This window comes from Mytilus trossulus, chromosome 13, assembly GCF_036588685.1.
Source record: "Mytilus trossulus isolate FHL-02 chromosome 13, PNRI_Mtr1.1.1.hap1, whole genome shotgun sequence".
NCBI lineage: Eukaryota > Metazoa > Mollusca > Bivalvia > Mytilida > Mytilidae > Mytilus > Mytilus trossulus.
The window spans coordinates 32,131,294-32,151,789 of NC_086385.1; the positions used below are offsets into that span (position 1 = coordinate 32,131,294).

The 20,496-nt window shown below is 31.9% G+C and overlaps 1 protein-coding gene across 1 annotated transcript in view; it reads left to right on the forward strand.

Annotated features, from left to right (window-relative positions):
- The window catches only part of LOC134694809 (cardioacceleratory peptide receptor-like), a 148,291-nt gene that overhangs the window by 108,871 nt on the left and 18,924 nt on the right, over positions 1 to 20,496 (forward strand). The window contains exons 3-4 of the mRNA XM_063555874.1: positions 2,790 to 3,309; positions 18,781 to 18,913. Coding sequence (XP_063411944.1) covers positions 3,190 to 3,309; positions 18,781 to 18,913 — 253 coding nt within the window. The 5' untranslated portion in view covers positions 2,790 to 3,189. The remainder of the gene's footprint in view (positions 1 to 2,789; positions 3,310 to 18,780; positions 18,914 to 20,496) is intronic.

Consider the following 20,496-nt stretch of genomic DNA (forward strand, 5'->3'; position numbering starts at 1 on the left):
GTGTAGAAATAGGGAGAATTTAGAGAAAACACACTGTTACGTGCAACATTTTCTGTACCATTGAGGTCTTCGAATATTACGTTTCTTTCACATCCTTGACTTATTATTGAAATATTTGGCTGGGATCGTTCCAGATGAAGGTAAATCCAGAAAAGCGCTTCGAACACATTTCCTAAGTGTTATTTTGTATTTTGTATTTTTTAACGAATGTTTTAACGTTAACCTGAATTTCTCTCCATTTGTTGACAACCGCCAGTATAACTGTCTATCAATAAATGTCAAGTTGACCGTCAAAGTTCACACGGAAGTTCATTTTTATTAAAATTGATTTATTCATAAATTGCAAGATGTTTCATGTAAGGGATTGTGTTACAAGAAGAATCAATGCAAATACATTGTTTTCTTCTAATAACAAATTATTATTCTACATGTAGGATCAATCTGATCATCCTTGAAAAAATTATTGCTGGTGCATAGAAGTATTTGATCTTGTGGTTTATTCCTTGATTGTCTACGTTCTTTGATCTTCCTATACATTGTTTTCATTTCTATTTTTATTTCACAAAAACATGATCTCCAATATATTGTTTTCATTTTTATTTTTATTTCAGAATTTTTTTTTTAATTTTTCGTTAAAACACTAAATTAACATTTCGTTTTCCTGTTGCAATTTATTTTACATAGACTTAATCAATCAAATTTTTGTGTAAGAAAAACATATAAATTTTATTTTTGAAATTTGAAGGATTGATACTAATTTCATATTGTATAAAATAAAATTGAGAATGGAAAATTGAAAATATAGTTAACAAAATAAAATTGAGAATGGAAAATTGAGAATATATATAGTTTACAAAATGTACTTAAACATTGCCCATTAACTAAAACAGCATCACTTTTAAAATTAATACATTTTGTTGGCATTCGAGGAATGTATATATTTAATAAAATAAAAGCATTCCACGAAGACACTTATCATATATAATTTCATAAAATGTATGTTTTCATTCTTAAGTCCAGATATCCAGTGGCGGATCCAGACATTTTAAAGGTGGGGTTCCTAAGAAGGGCCCGTTACAGTCTTGCCCTGGACCCTCTAAATCCGCCTCTGATATCAAGAATCTTAGTAAAACAAATAATCAAGGAAGATTCAAAGTGGTTACAATTTGAAAAAACGAGCACGTCATGCTTACATTCTTTCACGTTAACTCGTCACGTACAAAAAATACAATATATGTACATTGTCGAAAAATATAAAATTTAGCATAAGATCTGATATTTTTAAGATAGACTGTTAATTACATGTACACAATGTACCATCTCAGATTTCAACGTTAAAATAGTGATAAGCAGGTTTTAAGAAAAAGTGGGTTTTGTTTCGTGTACATTCAACGTCTTAAAACTTAACGGTACTTGTTAAAATTTAAGTAGATTAACAATCCGCTTAAATCATACATTGTACATGTATATGAAGAATTTGAACTATCTTATCTTTAATTTTTTATTTTATTGTCTTCATACTTAAGCCATTTTCTTTTCAATTGGTCTGGTATTATTAATTTTTGTATGATATTTCCCGTACATGTCCACGATACATCTGCCCACATCACAAAAATAAACGTGTTTCTCTAATTAATTTGCCAATGGAGAATACAATAAAATATGTGATTTTATCTGATACTGATTATAATAATAATTAAGGGAAACCTGAATAACACGATATATTGGTAAGCATTTTTCCTAAAATAACGGCATGTTTTTCTATATAGTTTTGTTGAAATTGAAAAATATATGAAACGTTCGAAATATGAAAAATTATTGATTATTGATTGACTAATTGTTGGTTGCTTAACGTCCAGTGGCAAATATTACATGCATGTTCAGGACGATGAAATATTTCACAAGATGGTGATTATTTATAATAATTAAGGGCAACCTGTAGAATGTGATATATTGGTAAGTCGTTTTTCTCTAAATAATAGCGTGTTTTAATAATCGTGTTTCCACTGAAATGATACAATGATACATGTATGTTCGAAATATGAAATATTATCATGATTATAGAAGATGGTGTTTACATTGTATCTATAATAATTAAGGGCTACAACATGTACCTGAACATCTGAAGAACGCGATACATTGGTAAATTTACTTCGTGTTGCCATTGTAAAAATACAATTAAATGTTCGAAAAATGAAACATTATAGAAGATGATAACTATGATTAAGGGCAGTCGACAACCTTCACAACACAATATACACTCAGGTAAAACCACTTTTGCTTTAAATGATGGTATGTTTTACTAATTCTGTTGCCATTGTAAAATTACAATCAAATGTTCGAAATATGAAATATTATACATGGTGATTAGTATGATAATTAAGGGCGACACAAAGATACCACGATTAATAGGTATGATAATTATTAACAACTAACTATTAAGCGATAGGTTGTATATCAGCAGAATAAATATTATCGCACTAAACTTATTAGCTAATGCTTTATCGATTTTTAAAGAAATCATTTTTCTGCCCCAATCAATTTATCATGTTGTTCTCTGGCGAGAGATATAAAGTCGGAAAGGACTTTGTGAAGTGATACTATTCTATGATCGACATCGTATCATTGTAAGCTATTGAATCAAGTGGAATTAATTTTAATGCTATACGATATATACGTGTTTTTAGAAAAAATTTAGGTAAAGAGTTATCTAAGAATTCTTTTATTTCTTAATTTTTTTTCTAGGGAAATGATATGTGTTTACGTTTGATTAATTAATTATTTTTTAGACAAAGCAGTGAGAAGATTTGCCTCATTCAAGCATTATATATCCAATTGAAGTAGGAGTTAGATTAAACGACAGTTACAGTTGACAAAGCTTTAATAATCGCTGCTTTACTTGACGGAAGTGGAACAAAACTTTAAACACCAACGGATTTGGAACAAAACTTTAAACACCGACGGAAGTGGAACAAAATTTTAACACCATAGGATTTGGAACAACATTTTAAACACCGACTGAAGTGCAATTAAACTTTTAACACCGATGGAAGTGGAACAACACTTTTAACACCAGTCACACGAAAACATAAAGTATTGCAACTTCGAAAAGTGAAAAAGAAAGAAAAAACTAAGTTATCACATTTTAACTTAAATGGAGTGAATTTATAATCGGAATTTAAAAAAAAAATGCTCAATATGAACTTGTCCACTACCATACCAGAGGAATTTGGTCATACGACAGTGAGTTCGGACAATGGAACAAATGGCACTGGACATGCTGACCACAACGGTGGTCATCCATTGATGGTAAGTTAAAAAATTGTAAGCATATAAGATTGGAAATATATAGTAAAACTCCTTGTGGTATTTATCTACGTGTTCGGAAAGGGTGCCAGATGTTAAGCAGGATCTACATTCACATACGGAACACACGAGAAAGCCATGCACATTGGTTTGTTCTATAGCTAAGCCCTTAGTTTCTGTTGATTTTTCTTTCGCTGCTTTTTGATTTTTTCAATGATTTTGTCTGTCTATTTTATGAAGAGTTTTATTCTCCTTTTAATAAAATCCGTCTCCGTTTTAATAAAAAAATTCCCAATTAATAAAACAAACTTACTTTAAGAAGATATTTCAAATGAAAGTATAACGATTTATTTCATGCATTACACGTATTACCCGCAGAAGCTTTGGAATAACGTTTGAACCACCGAGTAAAATTTTTGTATTTTAATGACGAATTTGTTTATTTGGTGCAACAATTTGATAACGAATAAACTCACGTGAACTGATTGTACATGTGTTTTACATGAAATAAAAAAAAAACGTATTAAAAAAACATTAACTTTTCCATTAACTTTTTCAATCTAAAATTTTCAAATTTAATTAGAAAAATGAAAAATTTCATAATTATCTTTGGTTAAGTTTACGTGAAATTCGGGTAAACAAAATTAATAGGATATTCATGTGAACATTTTTTTTTATTAAAGTTACACGCATTATTTGTCTTTTGTTTTTTTGTGTCGTTGGATTTATGTACCAATGACATGTATCAATGTCTCATTTTCATTGTAACATATCATAAACATCAACTGATTAAAATCTCCCTTGTATCTGACACGTGATTCAGAAAGACCAGCTGATCTGCATGCGACATCCCGTTCTTTTTCTATTATTTCATTAACGTTGACCATCAACTATACGAATCTTGTTTAATCACTATTATTTTGTATTGACCTGGTGTCACCAGCAGACGTTAATTTAACCTTAAATGTTTGATTTACATGTAAATTGAAGATCGAATTCCCTTGACTTTTCATGATTACCGTCACATGACTGTTAAAAGGGGAGATAAATGATTAGTGAAACGTTAATGAGACAGATTGGCAAATAGTCATGAATATAAAAGTTATTTCACGCCAACGAAATATCTCAAATTAATTAGCTTTCCCGGTATTTTGATTTGAAAGTGGTAAATGAGTTGTGTCATGTAAATCATTTAAAGAATATCAATAATATATATAGAATTGAATTGCTTGACATGATGTGCGCTTAATTTTTATCAGTTGCTGTGCAGCATTGAACGCTTAGGGTTTATATTAATTCAACGTTAATTGTAAGAAGTAAGGCTAGTTTTCTATTCACTCTTTTCAACTCATGGCTATCTAGTTTTCTATTCACTCTTTTAAACTCATGGCTATCTAGTTTAATTAATTAGCAATTAAGCGTAATACTTGTGAACGTTGGTGGTGTCACATGCCGTGTTTCTGAACATGTAAACCCCGAACAACGATTGCTCAAAGTTTTATTTTAGAATAATTTCAGTTCAGACGGGAACTTTAAAAACAATCCTTTGTAAAGACAATGTGTAATTTAAGGATATCAATTTACTGTAGATTCGTAGAGTGCTGCATGAATTTAAAATTTATTGAAATGTTGAACGATGGACTAATTAGAAATGCCATTATTGAATGAAGTAAGTTGATGCAAGATTTTCCAATTTGCCTCTGCATGATCGAATTGATTATTTTACCATTTGCTTCGAAAGATAAAAATGTTCTTAATGAGTTTCATTGTCTTCGTATCAATACCCAGTGTGAAATGTAATTTTATTACTTTTGATTTGCAAGATGATTTAACAGTCAAGGAAGTGCACGTATAAACTGTCACGATAACGTATAGACACATGTACCAAACTTGCATGCTTTTCAGTTCAAGGTCAATTTTTCTAGTGTTCTACATGCAACGAGTTTTTTTCCAGTGTTTTTTTGGCTGGAACACTGCAATACTCTCTGAATAAAACGTAATGGACGCTTTTATACGTTGCAAAGAAAACAAAAAGATATCTGGATTTTTTTTTTGGACACATCAAACAATCTCCTTTGTTCAATCATTTATAGTCTATCGTACAAATTATTGTAATATTGATATATCTATGATGAGTTATTTTACAACAAAAAAGAAAAAAGAAAAATACCGAAAGCAAAGGAAAGTTCAATATGGAAAATCCCTTATCTATAGTGGCCGGTTGAGGCTATTTCGTGTTTTCGCGTTTTCGCCCTTCATATTCTTTAGGACGAAAACGCGAAATCGCAAAGAAAAAAATATTTCGCGCTTTCACGTTTTGACCTCGCCTTTTCGCGTTTTCGACCTCGCATTTTCGCCCTTTAGAATATGAAAAGCGAATACGAAAACGCGAAATATCATTAATCAGCCACCATACTTTTACGATTTGAAAAAAAATGTTACACTCCTGACTAGGAACAGGCATATCCTTATTTAGAAAGTGGTAGTAAAAACTGGTTGCTAGCTACACATATCAGCTGTATACCAACGGTGTATTCGAATGTGATGCGACTGCCATGCACGTGAGAGGTTAAGAGCTATATTACTAGGTTCACGCGAATTAATGAATGCGATTGCAGATAAATGATTTGTGTGTTCTGTTAAATTGTTCCTTTTGAAATTGTTACACGATGATGACTGCTGTACCCATATTTTAACTATTTTATATATTATGTCTGTTATCATTAAAAATATAACGGTATTTGACGAGACTGTCTACAAAGTGAGAGGCTTAGCGCCATAAGACCAGGTGTAATCCACCATTTTCAACATTTGATAATGCCTGTACCAAGTTAGGAATATGACAGGTGTTGTCTATAAGTTTGATATGTTTTATCATTTGATTTTGCCATTTGTTTAGGGACTTTGCGTTTTGAATTTTCCTCGGTGTTCAGTATTTTTATTATTTTACTTTTTTTTCATTTTATTGACAACAATGTGGGAGCAAAAGAAACGCTTATCTGAGTTTACCTGTCAAAATAAATGCGCGCAATTGTAATGAAAAGCTGCCCACAAACGTAATGATTTTTACGCGCAAATGTAAGGGTAATGCGCGCAAACGTAATGCACCAAAAGAAACAGACACAAGAGTTAAACATTTCGAAATATGGATACAACAGTAAACATTGTGTTATTATCTTAATCGCTATCAAAAAGCGAAATTTGTCAACAAAGAAAAATAAAATGGTATGGTTTGCATAATTTGTTTATGAGCCTGATTAGTTTAATGAAAGAAAAAAACAAAACAAATATATCATTATCAATTTCTGACTTTTGGATTTTTTTTTGTATACAATTATATATTTGTTTCATGTTTTTTAAGACCCAAAGATTTAAAATTAAATCTAACGCTTGCATTTGACCGACTATAGAACAATCCTAGCATCATTTTTGACTGGCAACAAGAATTAAATTGGATTTAGTGCTGTGATGTCAAGATAAAAAATGAAATTAAGATTCAGGGAATCAATTGATACTGATAACAAAGTTAAGTCTAGTAATTGGCAGAATTAGAACACCATCTAATATAACAGATTTGTTTTTGCTATAATCTTTCTCCGTTTTAACAATTGTTCTTCAATATCGTCATTCACTGATTCTTGTCTTTATCAAAAGTCTTGTTGTTTTATCTAGACCAGGAACGTTTGTTTGGTGGTATTTTTTTTTCTTTATTGTTTTCAACAGATTGTGGCATTGTTTTGAAATCTAAATACACCAAATGTTATTACTAAGTACACATAATTTGAATACTAAGGGTACATAATTTCAATACTACATTGGAAGTCAATCGTCAGTTTAAAAAAACCTACACAGTACAATGTACGTAGGTTCTCCCAGGTAAGCTAAAGATGTCAGTAGTGCTAAAAGGCGAAACATTAGCATAATCACTTTTAAATGTGGGTATTGTTGATAGTGGAATAATGTTTGCCTTATTACAGTCTCAGATAGTTGTAACACAAGTTGTTAATCTTGCACAGGGTCTGCCACTCCCTCTACACGTAGCATCATATTTTAAAATCCTCATTCCGATTTGGCGTTGCTGCGTTTTGATTCATCCGTACTCAAACAGACCCAATCATAAGCAAAGCCTTTACTTCCGGAAACGAGAGAAGTCGAGGGATAACTATTTTCAAATCCCTGTAAAGTTCATTGTTGTTGACTTTTTACCGTTGATATAAAGTATAACTATCATGGGAATCAAACCAGTATTGAAATAGTACAATGTTGTTATCTTTGATCTTCAATTACACAACAAAGAATGTGCGTTAGCATATTTCAAATGTTGATGTGCGTTTGTTTATTCTGCATTGGCTAGGGATAAAGGGGGAAGGTTGATATCTCACAAATCAGGTTTTATCCCGCCGCGTTTTTGCTCTGGCTCTTGACGTCCATTTTTGCTTACCTAGTAAACATTTTTGTTCAGGGTCCAGCTGACGCCTACCTTCGGAAGTGGGATATTCTCACTGTGTTGCAGATCCATTGGTGTCCTTAGGCAGTTTTTAGATTTTGGCCGGATTGTTGTCTCTTTGACTTATTTTCCATTCCCATGTTATATGTTTGTGGCTTGCTTTAGTGTGATACGGCGTTTAAACATAAAGTTATCAAAATTATTAACTTAGGACTCACGCTAGGGAAAAAGTCTAAATAGTTCTATATACTTTGCCAAATGAGTGTCACAAATGTAAAAATAAATGTTCCATTTAAATAATTGATGTCGCGACCTATTTGGACTTTTACTTCCACAACACGAATGCAATACATTTAATAAATTAGAAAAAAGCCATGGGAGCTTTTAATAATTACATTGATATTTAGTTTGGCGCTGTCCATTAGGTTCAAATCAGGTAAATATATTTTTATCAGCCCTAATTAATGGAAATTTTCCTTGACCATTGATTGAGACTGATTGAAGGACGAAAAAGCATGATGTGTTTAATCTACAATAATTTGATTCGGATAACGCTAAATACTGTTGAATATATGAATAAAATGTGTTAAGAATTTCGTGCTAATCAATCCACAACAGCAACAACAAAAACAACAAAACAAATGTTGATTTTTGAGGCACAAAAGTTATGCCTAACGACTTGAATGTATTGCGATGCATCCGGTTTTTTTTTGGCTTCAGATAAGGGTAATTTATACTTTTTATATTGTTACTAATATTTGTACATCAATAAGGTACATGCAATCGATGTAATGTTAATGATCATCAAACCTCATTTTCGGGATGGGGTTTATCTGCTGTTTGACGTTACAATGTAACTGATTAGCTCATAATTCATACCAGTATTGAAATTTTATATTTGCGCAAGACGCGCATTTCGTCCACAAAAAGACACGAATACAAAAATGTTAAAAATGCCAAATAAAGTAAGAAGTTGAAGAGCATTGAGAACTAAAAATTCCTAAGTTTTTGTCAAATACCGCTTAGGTAATCTATTCCTTAGGGAGAAAAGAGATATGTTTTATAAATATTTTTGAAGGGTTGTCATTTAACAGAATCAGGATCAGGAGTCACATTCACTCAACAAAACAAAACAAAAACAATAAACTTACGATTCAGATTAATCGTAAGATTACTGAATTGTTCATGACTTAGGTCGTCAATCTTGGTCGTAATGCACCCTTCCGGAGCACCTGAGATCACCCCTAGTTTTTGGTGGGGTTCGTGTTGTTTATTCTTTAGTTTTCTATGTTGTGTCATGTGTACTATTGTTTTTCTGTTTGTCTTTTTCATTTTTAGTCATAGCGTTGTCAGTTTGTATTAGATTTACGAGTTTGACTGTCCCTTCGGTATCTTTGGTCCCTCTTTTATTTTCGTGAAACGGACTCCAGATTGCAAGGTGTTATTATACGTTATTAAAAAAATAATAACCCAGATCATGAATATTGCTATGCAAACGTCTATCAAAAATATAATAATTTTAGCCATTACATGATTTAAATATGAGGTTACCCGATCTGTCAAATATCATTTTGTATGCACTTCGAGCAGTGTCAATATCCCTTTGACCGGTCAATGTAACAGTATAACGACCTTACACGACAGCTTTAATTGCTTGATTAGTAGGGGAGAAAATGTCATCCAATATTAAAAAGACATACGTTTTTATTAAACAAGAGGTGCTGTCAATTTCCCTGAATTGGTTTTTTCCTGAAGAGCAGTATCAAAAGGTCCTTTGAAACCTATCATTACCATGATAACTTTGATATATAAGAGTCCAAATACATACAATACATATACGACTTTTGATGAATTACAAATTCTGCCATAAATTACGAAGTTATTAAATGTTATACGTTGCTGCTGAATGTTATTTTGAAGCTATATGTAATTTCAAGTGTTTTCGTAGAAATTTAAAAATTAAGCATAACCATTCTCAACAATTATGATACAGAAATAATTCATGGGGGCTTGAATATATCGTGATTTTATCACGGGTTAGCCCTTTATGACAAATATTTTACCCTGAGCGTTAGCGACGAGTTAAATATCGGCATAAAGGGACAACCCGTGGTAAAATCTATATTTATTCAAGCCCCCATGAATTATTTCGATTCTAATAGGACAAATACGGCAATTCTTTTGGATCAAAGCTCTCTAGGTGGAGGCAAATATTTGCCGTTCTCATAAATAAACGAACTATTAAATTGACGTAAAAGAACGGAGCAAACTGAATTAGTGACATGTTTTAACTATTTGAAATAACGTATTTAGATAGTTTTGAATGCATTTAAATGATAATTTACTTATATGTCTAACATGTATAAAAAATGGCTTATAACACATTTTAGCATCGTTTGTTTACGTTGCTGTGTTGATTTTCGGATTCACAAGCGTGAATTTCCCCGTGAAATGCTTATATTCTTACGTCATCGTTCTATGAAGTCGGGTTCCTCATTTATAAAAAAAAACATATGACGTGGGGGTACAATGGGAACAGCCCATGAACTATATTCATATTTTACCATGGGTGTGTATTCAAAGCGTTTGAAGGACGTCATGTTAGAATAACATTTGGATTTGATATGGGGAACGTGTCAAAGAGACAACATCAGGGAAATATATAATTGAACTAAAATTCAAGATAATACAAAACTAACAAAGGCCAGAAGCTACTGACTTGGGACAAACGCAAACATGCAGCGGGGTACAACTTTGTTGTGAGATCTCAACTCTCCCCTTTACCTCTGTCCAATGTGGAGTAAACATACACTCATAGAAACGCACAGTGAAAGTTAGTTTAAAAGAAACCCATGTTCAATGTGAGAATGGCAATGATAACTAAATAAAGAGCCGATTACTTGCAGTTTCTGGCATGCCAGCTCCAGACCTCAATTAAACTTATTGAAAGATTATGTCTTCATCATATGAAAAAAAGCACATTTCCTCTCATTAGTGGTTTATAATCATACCAGTATCAATATATGAGAAGAACATCACCCGTATCATGCCAACAACTGGTTTAAAACTAAATGTGTTTATTCCTATGCAAAGACCCTATGAGTGAATAAATATTAATACCACAATATGTCATTTCTATTGACCTGACAACAGTATCGTAACTATCTCCACTCTTAATAAGTATATTTAAAGGTGTGGTTAGCTATTTGGGGCATTCCTGACATTTTGTTGTGGTTTGTAAAAATATTACCATAAAAGATTGGATGTGAAATACCTTAACGTATAAGATGTCTGCATGATCGTTTATCTTTACGAAATGTGTAATTGACCCGATAATAAAATTTAATAAATGTTTTGACTAGTGTGTGTTATTGAGAACCCTGGTGTATTTAAAATTTCTCATAAATCGATTTTTACCCGAACGATACTATTGTTAGTTTTCTTTCGATAGAATAATAGTGTTGGGATAGAATTTCAATTCTGCATTTTTAAGATTAAAATAACAAAATTATTCATGGGTGCCATGAGAGTGTCATTATGACCATGTTGACCATCTATTCTGACGACTACAATGTACTTTGATTAGTAATCGCCCTGCCCATGTGTCGATTGATACTATCACAAAATAGATGACTAAATATAAGTTTATCTGACAAATCCGCGGGAAACTGACAAAATCGTTCAAAAGGTTTGATGTGTTTGGACTTTTGATTTTGCCTTTTGATTTTTGATTTTCCTTTTTGAAGTTTCCTCGGAGTTCAGTATTTTTGTGTTTTTACTTTTTGCAAGCTATCTGTATATTATATAGTAGGCAGAAGAAACTGTGGCATTGCGAGCTTGAGCATTTGTTTGAGAACTTATCTATTCAATTAACCTGTAGTTAATCACAAAATGACCTGTAGTTAATTGAACTCGGGAGAAGTTGACAAAGCCTTTGACTTTTCTATTGTTTTCTCCAAGCAGTAATTTAGAGTGTTCAACGGCTTACACAGCAAACGAAGCTTTTTATGTCTGGCAGGTTCTCTTGTTATCAGTTGATAATCTGATAAAAGTCCCTAATGATTAAGTCGGTTGTACAATACAAATCACTAGTTATACATATGCATGCACGTTCAATTTCTACGTTACACTTTCCGGTAACACATTAAAATTCCTAAGACCTCACACGTCGAAGTTTTAACTTTCGTTCAAGTTCCAATGTATCACGTTCCCTTTCATGAATTTGACCTACCGAATTAGACTATTTACCGGATTTGTAATCACATAAGCAACACGACGGGTGTCGCATGTGGAGCAGGATCTGCTTACCCTTCCGGAGCACCTGAGATCACCCCTAGTTTTTGGTGGGGTTCGTGTTGTTTATTCTTTAGTTTTCTATGATGTGTCATGTGTACTATTGTTTTTCTGTTTGTCTTTTTCATTTTTAGCCATGGCGTTGTCAGTTTGTTTTAGATTTACGAGTTTGACTGTCCCTTTGGTGTCTTTCGTCCCTCTTTTTTCAAGTCCCGCGTTGAACGTCAAGTTCCATTTTACATATTCAAATAATACGTTCCATTTCAAAATTACATGTTGGGGTAACACGTTAATAAAAGTTCAATATCATACGTTCAGGTTCAACGTTACACGTTTAAACTTCACGTTTAAACAACTTTAAGTTACACGTTACATGTACTGTATTTTATATAGATACATACTTATTATCTTTATATGCAAGGTCAACAGATTCCAATGCCATAGTGACTTGTTATATCAGAGTCAATGTCTGTATTTGTCAAATGACGTCCAGGATGACATGAGTGTATGTAAATCAAATATCCATTAATTCCATACATCTAAACAATTAAATTACATATCCTAAAGTGACATGTTTCGGATTTTATTACCAAGTCATTCCGGGTTTGGTAATGATATTATGTTACAAGGCTTCATTTTCAATAGTTCCTGTCAGTTTGAGTGTCATCTTCTTGTCAAAATGGCGCTGAGATTTATACATTTTATACAAAAAAAAACAACCATATATATGAAGGAATAAAATTAATGAAAGACTTGTCGGTATTTAGTATTCAATTTCACTATGTCGTTAGACGTACAATTTCATCTAAGTATCCTTGCTTTCGATTTATCTAACACAAATTGATATGTCAAATTATGCAAATTTATCGAATATATTATTTCAGTCATCCTGTTTTATTATATTAATTATACAAACCACAACAAACATCCACCTTTGTCAAAGCTTATAATCTAATAAATGAAAAGATGGTATATAAATACAATAAATATATGATCAAATAACACACAGCAATATGTAATATTACTGTTGACAAAAGACTGCGACGGTTTCAGCAGTCAGTAGTCAACATTAGTAAACAAATATATTTAGAAACCGAGATAAATAAATACGTACATAGATACAATGTACACTACATGGATTGGAAAACAAATGACAACGTAAGTATTAAGTGCCAGTCTTTGTAAGAATTAGGCAATTTAGGTAAAAATTAAAACATGATTAGAAAAAAACCATCGAGCTAATCATGCTTTTCAATACTTACCATCATCCTGAGTTAAAAAGTATTTGTCTTTCGTTTGTGTGTGTCTGGTAAAATCAAATAACTTGGTTAGAAAATTGGTTAGAATGATAGCAAAAAACAGAGTTATCTCCCCTTTTTCGTTCATTTCTAGTGCATTTCAACCAAATTGTATCTTCTATTACCAGAACAGAAAATGGAAATGAATTATTTATGTTATTTTTGTGCACAGCTACATATTATGAACTGAAATCAATGTCAAATTGGGTGGGTTTTTTTGTCATGTTTTCACCACTGTCTGATTCTTAGGCAAGTCCAATGAAAAAGAACAAAACGAAACCACATGCATTATACAAAAAATGTTTGCTTTAGAAATCACCTAGACTCTGCTTATTGCTGAGTTGATCGAGAATCTAAGAAAGTATTCCTTCTCGGGTCTTGTACTAACATGTACTTTATAAGGATTGTCATTTTTTCTACTTGTCGTTCTATATCCAGAATAAAAAAAAAAAATCTTTTTCTTTTTAACCCATTTCATTAATTTGATTCAGACATAAGTTAAACTTATTGAAAGAAACGTAACCATATCTTCTGTCCGCAAAAAATACTTGCCTCAGCACATAGAACATATTTTGCACATTAAGAAGTAATTACACTTGTTTATTTCAGATACCAAATATAATTACGGATTTTCTTAAAGCTATTTCTAAGTATATCATACAATATTGCTAACTGAAGCTACAAAAAGAAAACACTGTTATCAGATGAATGTCACTAGACAAATACATGTGGACGTATCAAAATAACGTAAGGGCTTGGTGAAAGAGCTCATAAATTGAAGAAGATTTCTGGTCATTATTTTTTTTGTCAGAAGGAGAACTTCAATAACAATATTAGTTATCAAAACGTTTTATTGTATCCATAATAGAACTATATTTCATACATAACAGTCCCGAACTTGTACGTGTAATAACATTATTATCATATTGGCCTGGAGAGAAAAAAATTGTGACGTTAACACTAACCCAAAAGAAAAAAAAGTGTTTCTGCTTTCTTATTCAATAACACGTGTTATAACATTAACGGTACCAATTTTCCTGCACCAGATGCGCATTTCGACAATACATGTCTCTTCATGCGCTAATGTATGCGCTAATGCATGTCTCTTCATGCGCTAATGCATGCGCTAATGCATGTCTCTTCATGCGCTAATGCATGACAATGCATGTCTCTTCATGCGCTAATACATATCTCTTCAGGCGCTAATGCATGGCTTGTGGTGAATTGTTTTTCATACAAGCAAGTGTATTATAAAAATATACTCGCAACACAAACATTGATAATTTCTACAAGCCTTTTAAAATTTTAAATGAACTTGAATTATCGTTGAGTAAATAAATGATATAATCTGGAAACTGAAATTCATGAAAAGTCAGATATGATGTCAATGTAACGTCCAAGCAAGCTGAAAATTCCATATTTGACATGTAATTGGCATTGTACGCATAGCGGTATGGCAAAATAAAAAAAATGCCAATTCCTCATCAATTTGTGCCGTATTTCGCACATTTTTTTTGGACTATAGGGAAGTCAATGTTCTTCAACTTTATACTTGTTTTGCTTTATAACGTTTTTGATCTGCACGTCATCAATGATTCATATGTAGATGAAACATGCGTTTCGCGTATTTAATTTTAAGCATGGGTCCTTTGATAAATATTAAATCCCTCTAATAGACATCTTTTTTAAACATCTTTTAGAAAACTTTTTTTTCAGTTAAGAATTAGCTTATGTCATAATATCAATGCCAATAACTGATTTTTTTTTCAGATTTTGCATTTACTGCAAGGACTTTTAATGTATATTGTTGTTTTTTTTTAGAAAAATATGAAATTAAATAATAAAGTCAACCAATATAGAGGCTCTGTATGATTTTAAGATACATATATATATATATATATACAACTCGTCTAAACATCAACCCAACAATGTTAGATCTGTAAATTTGCTTTCGCAAATTTTTGGTTCTTCCCTCGCCGGGATATATATATATATATACATGTAACTGTTTGATTTTCAAAATCAAGGGTCCAAAACCTCTGCTTATCATACCAAGTACCATGAACAAGCAACATAACCAGATACATGACACTAAATGAAGAAATGCTTGCTTAATTAATCATATGGACTCTGCTAATTGTTGAGTTGATCGAGAATACTAAGAAAATATTTCTTCTTGGATCTTGTACTAACATGTACTTTATAAGGATTGTCATTTTTCTACTTGTTCTATATCCGGGATAAAAGAAAAGCGAATTTTGATCTTCATAATTCAAGTTCATTACTTTGCTTCAGACATCAGTTAAACTTATTAAAATAAACCAAACCATAACTTTAATTCATAAAGAAAAATGCTTGCCTCCGCAAATAGAAAATATTTTGCACATAAAGGAAGGATTATGCTTGTTTATTAGAGATATTAGCTATAATTAGATTTTATAATTCAGATTTTCTTTAAGCCATTTTTTTTAACTATATCATACCGTATTGTTAATTAACCAAATAATGGTGATAAAGAAAGAAAACACCGTACTCAAATGAATGTCACTAGACAAACACATATGGAATTATCAAAATAACCAAAGGGCTTGGTGAATGAGCTCATAACTTGACGAATATTTCTCGTCATTATTTTTTTTGGAAGAAGGAGAACTTGAATAACAGTATTGAGTATCAATAATTTTTATTGTATGAGATAATCCTATTTCAAACATAACAAAACAAAACGGGTTCGTGCAATAGCATAATTATTATATGGGCTTAGGGCAAATAAAACCCCAAATTTTTACCATCATCAGTAAAAGACGACGTAGTGTCTAAAGCTTAGCTAGACGATTTGAGCGTTGATGAATGCCTTTTGATAATTTTATCCAACGCGGGATAGTGCAATGCAAAGATATACTCTCAACGTGAATATTTATCAATTCTACAACCCTTTAAATGTAAAATGAATTTGGAATGAAGTTGGTATTACCAATAAGTGAATAGCATAATATATAATCTAGCTGAACATCTAATATTGGACATGAAATTGTCGTTTTACCTAGCAGTTCGGCAACATTAAATATGTATCAATTCCTAATCCATTATATTTTCCTTTCGTAAACATCTTTTAAAATATTTTTTTTTTCAGTTAAGACATACTCGACTCCAATTTGAATTGACTAAGATTATCAGTTTTCCTATCGAAGGTCGGTGGTTTTCTTAGGGTACTTCGGCTTCCTTCATGCATAAGAATTGACCGCTTCGAAATAGTCAAAATGTGGCGTTTAAAAGTGGCGTTAAACAGCAACAATCAATCAATCAATCAATCAATCAGTTAAGAATAATTACATACATACCTTAAACCAATCACAAAGAGGGTGCAAAACACCAGAGGGACAGACAAACTGTCAACTGAGACTTTTTCAGATTTTGCATTTACTGCAAGAATTGTTCATGTTGCTGTTCAGAAGTAAAAAAAAATATGAAACAAAAAACATAAAGATACCCAATTCAGAGGATGTTAATGATATCAAGATAGCTTTATAAAACTGTTTGATTTTACAGAATCAAGGGCCCAAATGGACTTTGCTAGCATACCTTCTCTGTAGAGCATGTAATATGTGTAGTAATGTTTATGCATTGTTATCCGTTTTACTTATGGTGTTGTGTTTGATAACAGTGTCTTTACACCTGTTTCGAAAATAGCAAAGCCGAGATAATTTTGTCTTTTTGATTTGTACATTTTTTCATTCAAATGTAAGATAACAAAAATATATTCATAACTGAGAGCCGAGGTGTAGTGGTTAGTGTACCAGACTACTAGCACAAAGGTTCCTGGTTCGATTCCCGTTCGGGATGAACATTTTCGGAATTCAATTTTCGGGAATCCCTTGACACCATTTGCGAGGAAACGATGATAGTCCGTCGGAAGGGTACGATAAATGGCTGCCCGTGTTAAGAGAGATCCATATCTCTTGCACATTAAAGACACCCTTGTAGATTTCGAAAAAGAGTTGACTAATGCCGCTACAAGGTAGCACTCGCACCCCCAAAGTGCAAAGGGTTGAATATAAGTTGCAAAACTTATTTCCCAATCCACTATACATAAAATATGTTTATACTAACACAAATATCGAATTGAAACGGAAAGTCTTTAACCAATGGCAACATCAAACGATCAGACACATCAAAGGAAATGATATCAACTATCCTCCTGTGTCACTCTGCAGCGCCCTATCGATGTCAATGTAATGGAATTTGATCTGTCGTACATGGATGAGGTTTAGCACTATAAAACCAGGTTCAATCCACCATTTTCTACATTTTCTTCATTTGAAAATTCCTTCACAAAGTCAGAAATATGACAGTTGTTGCCCATTCGGTTGAGGTGTTCTATCATTTGATTTTGTTATTAGATTAGGGACTTTCCTTTTTGAATTTTCTTCGGAGTTCAGTATTTTTGTGATTTTACTTTTTTCTCTAATCAGTGGTTGTTATTTGTGGAAAACCCGGAAATGTATACCACACATCACAATTGATCAGTGTTGATGTTTTTATGCTTGAAATCTATAAAGTAGTATGTTTCACTCCTGATTTGATTACGAATGTTTATTTCTTTTCCAAACTTTTCACAATGCAAACGTTTGAAAATGGTAATTGCACTTGACAAAAACAGATATCTAACCAATGAAAATCTGAGAAACACGTTGCTGGTAAAAAGACAAAAAATTAAGAAAATCTAATCAAGTTTGCAATATTTCACTACGTAATAAATAGATTTAAAAATCCTTTCGGGACATTCATATCAAATTGCTGTAAAAATGATGCACTGTAAACATATATAAGACGGAAGCATACTTTTTTTGTACAGTTCAAACTATTGTGTTAAGCAGTATCCATTTATAGCCTTTGTTAATGTTGCTGTTAAAGGCAAATACCCTTTAATCCAATTGTCAATCGTTACCATGGATTGATCAAGTTGAACAGGAATTATGAATCATGGAAGCTATTCCGTTTTATACAAAATTTCCCGTTTGAATGAATCAACTTTTGGAAAACAATTTAATTCAGCAATCACCTGTCAAAATCATATTTGTTGTAAGGTATCGTTTTCAACAATATAGTCTGTTTTCCAATGAACTGCTTTGTTTTGAATGAAAGAACTTAATTTTTACACTGAAGTAATTGAGATTAGCGGTTTTCAGGGTGAAATCTGTTCTCTGGATTTATTGCTTCCGGTGGATCGTCGTTAATATTTGTGTTTTATTTCCTTTAAGCTCACTTAGCCTTCCGGGTTCGCTCGCGCGCGTGTGTGTATGTGTGTGTGTTTTCTTTAAGGGGAGCAAGTTCATTTCTTTTTTCGTATTTATTCAACGCTTTCATCTACGATCATAGAAATCTACAAATCTTAATTAGTTTTACTTTGTAATATGTCATTTATTTTATTTTCAGGAAGAACAGTTAGCATTTTTGATATTTTTGCTAGTGGTTACAACTATTGGTAACTCCATAGTTCTTGTAGCAGTGTCTGTAGCTAAAAATAGATCCAGAATGACCTTCTTCATCATGCATTTAGCTATTGCAGGTCAGTATTTTTAATCGTTAAGAGCCGCCAACAATCGTAGATACTCGACAATTTCCGCTTGGCTCACAATTACATTGTTCTATTCGTAGCGAGGATCACCGAGTTGTTACGATTTTTTGTTAATATTGGATACGATGTTTCCTCATCAACTTTTTTCGATAGGGTTCCAACAGTTATTTTTTATGAGTAGGACTTTTTGTAGAATTTACTAGAAATATGTGGCAAGACTTTTTTGTTTCAAAACTGAAAAATTCCTGTATTTATTTTAAAGCCACCGACCGATTCTGCAATTACTCCATTGTTTACTTACAACAAACATTTTTTGGTGAAACAAATTTATAACAGTATGTTTATTACATACACATTTTGACTTTTCAACTTGTTGGTTGCACTTAACAAATGTTTTCCTTTCATCTTAGTAAAAATTTGACTGTATCTAAACTTCATTGATATGGTAATTTTGAATTATCAAAACAACCCTATTGCTACAACGATAACATGGGACTATTAAAAACTCATTTGAATTGTTGGTTATTGTAATTCATATACAATACGAAGATGTAGACTTGTTCATTGTACATTTTTGTAACAATGCTATCAAGCCTGTTAAAACTTCAATGTATATTCTTTTTTCTTAATTGGTTTTCCAACAAATATTCGAAAAACCACGAGTGATTTAACACAACTGACACTTCTAGTTATACCGTTGTTTCAATACATTATACCGATTTCATTCTCCATTTAGTGTTCAGTGATGCGTGACAAAATACATCAAACTGACCGGAAATAACGATATCTATTTTTTTATAAATATTTGTTTTTGTTGATTGATTGATTGATTGGTGTTTATTCAAGCAGATATATAATTGACCAGAAACGGTCAGTTTCTGGTCAATGATCATCTAGTCTAGTTCTTTCGATCAAATTTGTAGATAATTATAGAATTTAAATTGCAAAATATTAAACGTGTCAGAGCAATTGCTACACTCCAAATCAGAGAAGCGCGTCACGAGTTGATTATTGTTCGATATTTGAAATCATAAATTATTTACTTATTTTATCACATTAACATGGGTTTAAAGAAATATAGAAAATGCAAGGCACTGTATCTCTTTGATCAATTGTTCAAACGCAACGGTATCTACACCTTCTTCGTGTTCTTTGTAACACCAATTCTAGTTAATAATTAACTTCAAGGAAATGCAAATTTTAAGTTGTTTTCACATGTGAAATTATCAGTTTTATGTTATTAACTAGAAGTAAATTCTTATGCAATGTAATCGTATTTCATACATTTCGAATAAAAATAAAATATGTAAAACAAACGGCTGCATCAAGATATTTTACGATTAATATATTTGATATTCATAGAAAAAATCTGTTCATAAAAACAACAAAAACGTACTTTTGTATGAGGGAAGTTTTCACTGAGGAAATCAAACTAGTTTAAAAATAAATTTACAATATACAACTTTTAATCAATGAACTAGTGAAAGCACGTCACTTGTAAACATGCAAACAATTGAGAATATTTAATTAAGTTGGCAATCTTTCAAAACATATTCATAAAACGTCAAAAACTC